Source organism: Hyalella azteca, unplaced genomic scaffold (genome assembly GCF_000764305.2).
Source record: "Hyalella azteca isolate HAZT.00-mixed unplaced genomic scaffold, Hazt_2.0.2 contig16588, whole genome shotgun sequence".
NCBI lineage: Eukaryota > Metazoa > Arthropoda > Malacostraca > Amphipoda > Hyalellidae > Hyalella > Hyalella azteca.
The window spans coordinates 401,448-411,733 of NW_025946404.1; the positions used below are offsets into that span (position 1 = coordinate 401,448).

Below are 10,286 nucleotides of genomic sequence, written 5' to 3' on the forward strand. Positions count from 1 at the left end.
ATTAATCATAATGCTGAATCAATGGAGAAATCCCAGATCATTTCGATAATTTTTGGTGTTGAATCTTTGAAGGGATCTGAAACCAACACGATTATTTATGATGCTTAATTGATGGCGAGATGTGAGATCATTGCGTTGTTAATTATACTAAATCATCATCGAAGGAATCTGAAATCATCGCAATTGTGCATGATGGCTGTTTCGATGGTTAATCAGTTTTAATTATCGGTTTTGGCAATAAATATTTGTGGGGCTGGCCGCAGGTGTTGACGTTATCGGGCATAGATAACACGGCATGCCTGACACCTGCGACTTGAGATACGGCGTCTATGCTTAGTTGGACCTAATCTCTTAATTGGACTCCCAATTATAATTCAGCAATTCAGGTCAAATTTGTCCTGTAGTACTAATTACGCATTGTTTCTTAATTATAACAGTACCTTAGCGCTATGTGAAACAAAAATGTTATTGACAAGAATTGGTTTTTATTTGTCACAGCCCTGATCTGGTGTGCGGTAATTTTGAAATAATAAAGATAAAAGATTGTCAGTTGACACGCCGCTCAGGTGGCGGCAAGGTCATCGAGTAGGCAAATATCCTGAGCAAAATGAAGGGGGAAGATGTCGTCGCCACCTGATTGGGGGGCGAAAAGTTTTATCAGTCGCGATAGCAACCATGGCTCGCTAGCCTCACTTGCTAGCTGGGGCTTGCAAGGCTACTTAGTGCACTAGTATAGTGCTTGTAGGACTGCCTGAGTGCCACCTACACTAGTGTTTGATGTGCTCTCTAGAGCTCATTTCCTGATTGGATACATAGTGCACTAGTGCATGACAGAATACCTGATATACTAGTGTTTGGGATGCTGTCTATAGAGCTAGTGCCGCTAGAGCGCTACTGCATGGAGCGCCGGTTATGTTTTCCTCCGTCTTATATCTGGGTAGTCAAGTCGTCCTCGCCGCCAAGGTCTCAGGGGTCAGTGCATGGCTACAGTAAATCTGCCCTCAGTTGGACCAACTGAAGCACGAGGCTGATAATAATAATAATAATAATAATAATAATAATAATAATAATAATAATAATAGCTGTTTCAGCGTTTATTAGGCCGTAGGCCTGTCGCCGATTTTTAACATCGCAAAACATTCACAGCTTGATTTGGTCTCGAACACATAACTCACCGCTCAACTTCTGCTGTGCTTAACCGCCCGGTCTCCTTGCCGATTCTGATCAGAAACTGGCGCACAGAGCTAGGATCAAACCCGCACCTCTCTGCTCCAATCCTGGTACTCTGAACTGTAACCACTAGGCCACCCTGCCTTGCTTATACAGTATTTTATGTTGCTTTCTTATATCGCCGGTAATGCATGCAGAGTCGGACGATCACGGATTGTGCCAAGAAATACGTCCATGCTTCTCAATCTTGCAGGGGTCCATGGGTTACTCTCTCTTGAAGGATTAAGCAAGGCGTTAAACAGCATCGGTCCCGCCACAGAAAGCGATCCTCTGAGCAGGGATTGAAATCTGGCTGCCAATCTGGTGCGTAATGCTGGTATTCTGCCCAGTCTCCTCCTTTTCTCGTTATGGCGCGTCTCAATCCGGGAGGTCTCTCTTTCGAAGTTCGAGGCCAGTCCAGCTGTTCTTTTCCATGTGTACAAAATGACAAACCTGTCCCGTCTCCTCTGCAAATGATTACAGTCCCTGGCTCTCCAGGCGGCTTCTCCATCCCTCTGATGCTGGAAGAAGAGGTTTGATGGACCCTTTCCAATTTCCGCACTGCACCCAGAGTGAGCAGGGTCCAAAGCTGGCAACAGTATTCAAGAAAATGAATCATAAGGGTCATGAAGAGTGATCATCAGTTCCGCCTCTCTTGTTATAAACGTCTGTCATATCCAATCAATCCTCCTGCGGTTATAACTGCTATGTGACCACCGAACTTGACCTGGACACTCAATTATCAACACTCCAGGATCGGCAACGAGTCGCTTCTTTTCGATTTTCGTGCCGTCCGGTGCTAGTTATCGGTGTTCAATACCAACTCTTTGTTGTTGTTGTTTATTCCGCAGTCTTGCTCGTCGATGAGGAGGCTTAGGTAGTGGCCGGGGGGAAGGCACAGAAAGAGAGGGTAGATGGGCGAAGGCAGGGAGGATGGCAAGGAACGCCGCTTCCTACATGGGACTGTCTCTCAATGAGGAGACGCTGAGGGACGTGGGAAGGAGGGGCAGGCGAAGAGATGCTGGACGGACTGGAGGGGATCCCCGCACTCCGGGCAGGCGGCGCTAGGGGTGCGTCCGACCCTTTAGAGGTGTAGGACGCCAGGAAGCTACAGTATCCCGAGCGGAGCTGGGATAGCGCCGAACGGTACGTAGGAGCGAGGGAGCAAGGCCTCCACTGCTGCAATCGACGGTGACGGGGCTGCGAGGACGGCACTGATAACGTCGGTCGCCGCAAAGCGGGAGGCGATCTCCCTGCGAAAGGAGCGCTTGGTCTCTCCATAGGCACCGGCGGGCATGATACCGTTTGCCAGAAATGGTGCAGCAAGGTGGCCGAACCTCGACTGGATGGAGGCTCTCATTGGGCGGTCTCCAAGGAGAGCAGAAACAATATGGAATGAGGTACCAACTCTTTCGCTACCTCTGTATCTTAGGGCTTCAAACTTTGCTCCGTTGAATTGCATATTGTTCACTTAAGCTCAGTCACATATTGCAGACAAGTTTTTTAGCAACCTCTATCTGTCTCTACTGTCCGTAATAGCCATTAGTACTCTGCAATCGTCCGCGAAAGATGACTTTGTCAAACGGGAAACTCTGTGACGGTTAACTTTTTCAAACGCTTTTGCTAGGCCAAAATATACTACGTCCACGCCGGCCCCATCCTCCAACATGACGGTCCCCTTCTCCTCTAGTGCACACTGCTTGTAGGATTGCCTTCTACAATAGAGTTTTGTGTGTCGTTCAAAGCGTTAATGCATGAGGGGAGACCTAATGCACTAGTGCTTGTTAAAATATGTTAAATATCGTTTAACTTTAGCCAGTTTGAAATTTCTGTTTATTCTATGTTGTTTTAATCTAAAGCAATTCAAGTAACAAATACTAAAGTCGTTAAAATTGTTCTTTCATTACTTTGCATCCATAGAAATGAACATTTATATTTTCGCCTTGAAAAGTTCAATCTAGAGTGCATGGGCAGAAACTATTTTATTGAATGCTTTTTGGAACATCGTTCTGCCCAGCATATTATCAAAGTAATTATTTAGTTATATTCCACTTAAAAATCTTTGAACCTTCTTTTCCAGGCGACCATAATCTGTCGTAATAGGATCATAACAGACCATACATAGCATTAACATGGCGCTGAGTAGAGGCTGGTTGTTGTTGATGTTGTTGGCGAGCTGCTGCTGCTGCCCGTCAATGTCGCAGGTCTTGCGTGAGTAATACTTTCGTTGTGATGACTGCAATAAATAACTTATCACGTAATCACGTATTTCAGTAATCACTTATTAATAATCACGATGGTAATTGTTAAGGAATGGGTATTTTCACAATGATTATTCAACTGTGGTGAATTAAATATTGTTTACGAAAAAGATAACTAAATTAGACCATTTGAGGAATAATGGTAAATATTATCTGTTCTACGTATCGGTGATAAGTTTAAATATGCAAGGAGTCATTTGTTAATATAAGGTAAAACAACAATCAGGCTCGCATATTATCAACATAATAAACTTGTGTAGCTGTTCTTTTCTAGTTCTAAATATGTGCGAATAAAAAGGCGGATGGGTAGGCAAGGGTAATAATAGGATGGGAAAAAATATAATTTATACATTTTTATTATTTATATATAACTATCCACGCTACTTAGGTATAGGAATATCATTAGGTACAATAAGCAGTTCTGAAACAAATGCATGCATGAAATCTCATCAAAAAATACTATATCAGTTCAAAGTTAACCTCTCCTTCCCCCAGCTGGGTGCATAGACCCCCCAGCAGATGGGGCCATCGCCCAGGTGGTGGTAGACGCCCTGGAAGCGATGAGGCCTTACTTCCTCACCGGCATCCCCAGCCTCGGGGTCCCGCTCCTCGACCCCATGGGGCCACTCCCTTCCATCGCCTTCAATGTCGACACTGAGGCCCTCGTGTACGTTTTAGTCTCATATTTTCACTTACTTTATTTGTAATAAAATTTTTTATCCATGTAACTATATGTGTCAATTAACCTCAAATTTTTTTATGTATTATGAACTTTGAGTCGCTTGAATTTGGGAAAAAACAGATGGGTATTTCCCCAAATTTCCCAAAATTTTACATTTGTTGATTTAGTAAAATGAATAAATTTTACTAATTCACCATAATTATACGGCCCGTTTCCACTCAAATTTATTCACTGTGGTCGACTTCATTCCACGTTTACCCTACGCCTGTCATTTCACTTTCCTCACTCGTGTATTAGTCTCGTCCTCCGTTACTCATGTCAACTCTTGCGTAATGAACTTCTCCCTCACTTCAGCGCAGCTATAGCAGTGTCTCCTTCTCCAATTTTTACTTCAGCATAAGAGATACATCTCAGTATTATCCTCTGAACTTCTTCTTCAGCATAACAGATACATCTCAGTATTATCCTCTGAACTTCTTCTTCAGCATAACAGATACATCTCAGTATAAACCTCTGAACTTCTTCTTCCAGGATTTCTTTTGAACTTTTACTTTATGTTATGAACTGACGATGGAGCTGGACTCCGAAACATTTTCACTTATTAAGATATGGTTAATTTTTGTGGTATTGTCTTTGTTTTCAAATTCCTCTTGTAATATTCACATATGAACATAATAAACTATAGATACATCACACAGAGGTGGGCAGTAGCGCGCTACATGTAGCGGTAGCGGTAGCGGCTCTACATTTAAGGCAATGTAGCGGTAGCGGTAGCGGCTCTACATTTAAGGCAATGTAGCGGTAGCGGTAGCGGCTCTACATTTAAGGCAATGTAGCGGTAGCGGTAGCGTCCGCTACATATTTAAGTAGCGATACGAGGTTTTGCCGCTACAGCGCTACCGCTACATTTATAGATAAAGCCTTTCGATTTTACTTAATAGTATTAAATATTCTTTAAAAACCAGGATGATTCAAACATGATATAAATTAAAGAATAAAACTGTACGAAAGATTTCGGTGTAATGTTGTCAACCTCAACCTGTTACTAGTGTCAACATGTTAGTTGTTACTTGTTAAGTTGTTACCAGTTACCACTTACAGGTATTTTTTCATGTTTCAGTTTGCTTACAGTTATTTTTACACAGTTATTTTAATGTTTCACCTTCGCTACATGGATGTCTACTTTAATCTACCAATCTAAAAAAAAACACATATATATACAAATAAAAGACTGATTTTTAGCGCATTTTCTCATTTATGCAAAAATGCACTATTGTGCTCGCCATGTCCGTCTGTCCGTCCGTCTGTCCGTCTGTCTGTCTGTCCGTGACTTCATGTTTTCGTCGACGAGAAAATGCGCTCTCTGTCACTCACTGCAGTGAGTACTTACTGACATATTTTTTTATATGTATAAGTGAATAATTTTTTAGATTGGTAGATTAGAGTAGACATCCATGTAGGGAAGGTAGAACATAAAAATAACTGTAACTTTTATTTACTGTATCTAACCCGTACTAGTTCGGTTAGGGCAGTGGTTCCCAAACTTTTTCAGGCTGGCGCCCCCTTTGGCTCTCTAGTGAATTTCTAGCGCCCCCCACAGACATACGCCTCTTTCTTGGAATTTAGTACGCTGCAATTTTAAAGATAAAGGTTAAACACAAATGTGTATTTCACAAATAGAACCCATTTAGTGAACCAATATGTTTTTCAGCTGTTTTAACTGTTTAAGCACTAGAAACCTAGGACGTCTCGAGCGAATTTACGGCCGGACTCGTGGCCGGTCTCACGACCAATCTCCAAGTTCAAATAGCAAGTAATATCTCCCAAACTAATGCACGCAGCTCTATGAAACTTGGAACATGTATTTATCAAAACCTAACTGTGATGTTTAGCTCGTAATTTTTTTCAAATTTTACCTTTATTCGTGAGTTACGCGTACATTGCGAAACAGTCCGAAATTCGCAGTGATCAAAGAATTTCTTCCAAACTATTGAACAGATTTGCACGAAATTTTGAACATACATTCCTAACTACCAAACGGTGATTTTTTAGCTTATAAAGTTTTTTTTCGATTTTACCTTCGTTTGCGAGTTTTTTTTTTCACCGTCATTCTTGATTTCACATTTCCTTATATTCGGCCCGTATATCGCCGTGTAATTTGAAACTTCAATTCGCGGCGATCAAGAAATTTCTTTTAAACTGCAGAACAGATTTCAAGGAAACTTTGTATATAAATACCTAACCTATCAACGAAGATGTTTAGCTCGTGACAATTTTTCTATTTTGCTTTCGTTCGCGAGCTATACAGATATAGGAGCTATATACAATCTACAGATATATTTGCCGTATAACTCGCAAACGAAGGCAAAACGAAAAAATTGCAAACATCACCGTTGCTGAGGTTAGGTATTTAAATACTAAGTTTCGTTCAAATCTGTTCAGCAGGTTAGAAAAAATGTCTTGATTACTGCGAATTTAAGCACGTATTGCTGTTTATATCACGAATGAAGGTGAAATAAAAAAACTCGCGAACGAAGACACGATCGAAAAAATTTTCACGAGCTAAACATTACCGTTTGGTAGTTAGGACTGTAAATTCAAAATTTCGTTCGAATCTGTTCTGTAGTTTGGAAGAAATTACTTCATCACTGTGAATTTCGGCCCGTATTGCCATATAACTATGGCAAAAACAAACGATGGCAAAATTCAAATAATTTTCACGAGCAAAACATTATCGTTAGGTCCTAATGAATTCGTGTACCAAGATTAATCGAGTTAAGTTCATTAGTTTGAGAGATATTCCTTGATCATTGAATTTGGAAATTGGCCGTGAGACCGGCCGCGAGTCCGGCCGTTAATTTGTCCGAGACGTAAACCCAGGAGAGGTTGAAAAACAGATCTGGGTGACAAAACCATCGCTGGGAGTCATGTGCTGCACGTGTTGTGTAAAAATCGTCAAACAAACGTTCGAACTTCTGACATTAACTTCAGACTACCGCCCCCCTTATTGCCCTCCTACCGCCCTCTTCTACTTTACCGCCCCCAAAATCTTTCCACCGCCCCTAGGGGGGCGATATCGCCCACTTTGGGAACCACTGGGTTAGGTTAATTGCAATAAAGTTGCATTGATATGTTTTGAAAATATTTTATTATCATTAAATGTTTAGGAGTAAATCCCAATGGCAGAACAATAAATATTTAGAGATTTCTAATAATTTTGGCCATTGTAGCGGCTAATGTAGCGCGCTACATTTTACTGTAGCGGAGCGGTAGCGCTCGCTACAGTCTAGTGGGTGTAGCGGTAGCGGTAGCGCCACTACATTTCAAAGTAGCGCTGCCCAGCTCTGAGTCATCACAGTACGACCTCCTACACATAGAAGCACCACATATGCACCACAGTATGACACAGTCCGCCTCATTCACAACTCGTTCCTGACCGACCAGGCTGGCTGGGACGGTGAATGAGACGGTGGTGCGAAACCTGGCGCAGTTCATCATCTGCCAGGTGAACGTCTCGGTGGGACTCAAGCCAAAGTTCTACGTCGAGTTCAGACTCGAGAACTTCCACGTAGATGGACTCTACGACGTAGACGGGCTAGCCGTGTCTCTCTTCCCCATCTTCGGGAACGGGAATTACACGTGAGTCAAGTGGTGTGGGGATTACACGTGAGTCAAGTGGTGTGGGGATTACACGTGAGTCAAGTGCCGACATAACTGAGACGTTTTGGTTACAACTGGCAGTATTAATCCTATTGGATTGCTGCATACATCACTGCAGAAATGCTGGTAAAATCTTTTAGACGGACTGATGGAATTGTACTGCAGTCACTTAGACTAATGAAATTCGACAGGCATAACTTATTTATTCTAATGAAGTCGTGCTGGCATCATTTGGTCAAATGAAATGGGCTAAGGCTAATGGAATGCCATTGTGACGAAAATAACGTCTTGGCGAGGACAAGAATAATAACAATAGAGCATGTACTCGTATTTTAGGATTTATTGAGAATAGAATTACCTAAACCTCTGGAGCTGTACACGGAAGGGACAATCGAGCTGCGCCAGCCCTCCTCCCACTCGACTATCTCGTCAGGACTAGCATCCTAGATAGAATATAAATTCGTTTAAGACCAAGTAAATATGAGAAATCATCAATTAATCATCAGTTATCCGTTACATCAGTTAGATCGACTATCAGTTAATAATCAATTCGTTAGATCAGTTATCCCTTAAGCAAAAATTATCAGTTATCCCTTAATTATTTATCAATTAATTATTCATATACTAATCATCTATCAATCAATCACTATCCCTTAATCATTCATAAATTAATCCTTTATCAATTGATCATTTATTAATTATTAATTATCAATTAATCATTTATTAATTAATTATTTAGCAATCGATCGTTTATGAATCAATCATCAGTAGGACTAATGGAAAGTTAATAAGTTAATGGCAGGCTCGACACGTACCAGTCTGGGTTCTCGGGGTCGGCGACGGTTAACTACAACGTCCTGCAAGACCGCCTCTCCATCAGCGACCTCGTCCTCGACGTTTTCTTCGAGGATATTGAGGTAATAATTGCTGTATATATACTAGCTGGCAACCTCGTCCTCGACGTTTTCTTCGAGGATCTTGAGGTAATAATTGCTGTATATAAACTAGCTGGCAACCTCGTCCTCGACGTCTTCTTCGAGGATCTTGTGGTAATAATTGCTGTATATATACTAGCTAGCAACCTCGTCGTCGAGGAGCTCGTGGTAATTGCTTTATATATACTAACCTCGTCTTCGAGGTTGCTCGTGGTAATTGGTGTCTATTTACTAGCGTGCAACCTCATAATTTACACATTCTTCCAGGAATTAGTGGTTTGCTGTATAAATATTAGCAGACAAACAAGGCTTCCTCGAAGTGTTCTACTGGACGAGGAGCTTGTATTACTAGGTGTATTTGTACACTAGCGGGCAACCTTGTCCTCAACGTAGTTGTCCAACGGCCAGTGTTACTAGCTGAATATATACTAGCTGGAAATCACAGAGTAGAAATAACGTTTTTCATTTCGTCAGTTGTGAACGTATACTTCGGTCGCTGGTGATCGATTCTTCTCATTCCGGCAGCTGGTGCTCGAGTGCATCCTGGGCTGCGGGCAGATGGCGGACTTCATGAATGGTTTTCTGAGTGAAATTGGTGAGTGATGAAGATGACGTGGTGGGTGATGAAGATGTGGTGGGTGATGAAGATGACGTGGTGGGTGATGAAGATGTGGTGAGAAATGAAGATGACGTGGTGGGTGACAGAGATGACATGGTAGCGATGGAGCTCTTGGTTGGTAGTGTGGAAAGAATTGGCGCATGATGAAATTCACATGGCTAGTGATGAAGCTGTTGGTGAGCATTGATGAAAGAATCACTGAGTGACGACGATCGCGTTGACAGTGAAAGTGATGAAAAACTCTTTGTTGGCAGTGTGGCGAGAACTGCTGTGTGATGAAGTAGACGAAGCGATAGTCTGATGCATGCATTGCTCTTATACTCGGCACGGTGCTGAATAGATCAGAACTCGAAATACTTAACCCTGCGCCTCAATATTTACCCTAAATTGCATGAAATGGCTGAGTTTCTTGGTTTACTACTTCAAAGACCGCCTGAACTAATCAATTCTCCGGTGCCAACGTATACCAATCATTCCTTCGCTGACCACAAATTCTTATCATTTCTTCATTCACCACAATTAATAATCATTACCTATTTCCCTGACTACATAAATTATGAAGTTTATTGAACTTCAAACTAAAATATCGCTTATAAATACAAAAAAGGTAATATTCAACAGAATATTGCATTCAAATCATCTAGAGTATAAACAATGCAGCAATTGTGATAATTTTAAATGAATAATTCATCGCTTTATAAAACCGTCAACTAACATGAATGTGTTGAGTGAGGTGACTGGCATGCGTAAGTAATGAAGGTGAGTTAGGTGACTGGCATGCGTGAGTAATGAAGGTGAGTGAGGTGACTGGCATGTGTGAGTAATGAAGGTGAGTGAGGTGACTGGCATGTGTGAGTAATGAAGGTGAGTGAGGTGACTGGCATGTGTGAGTAATGAAGGTGAGTGAGGTGACTGGCATG

The 10,286-nt window shown here is 41.8% G+C and overlaps 1 protein-coding gene across 1 annotated transcript in view; it reads left to right on the forward strand.

Moving 5' to 3' along the window:
• The first annotated feature begins 3,246 nt into the window (after positions 1 to 3,246).
• Positions 3,247 to 10,286, forward strand: part of LOC108669081 — a 9,605-nt gene continuing 2,565 nt past the window's right edge. The window contains exons 1-5 of the mRNA XM_018156364.2: positions 3,247 to 3,420; positions 3,966 to 4,137; positions 7,597 to 7,791; positions 8,615 to 8,729; positions 9,273 to 9,342. Coding sequence (XP_018011853.2) covers positions 3,342 to 3,420; positions 3,966 to 4,137; positions 7,597 to 7,791; positions 8,615 to 8,729; positions 9,273 to 9,342 — 631 coding nt within the window. The 5' untranslated portion in view covers positions 3,247 to 3,341. The remainder of the gene's footprint in view (positions 3,421 to 3,965; positions 4,138 to 7,596; positions 7,792 to 8,614; positions 8,730 to 9,272; positions 9,343 to 10,286) is intronic.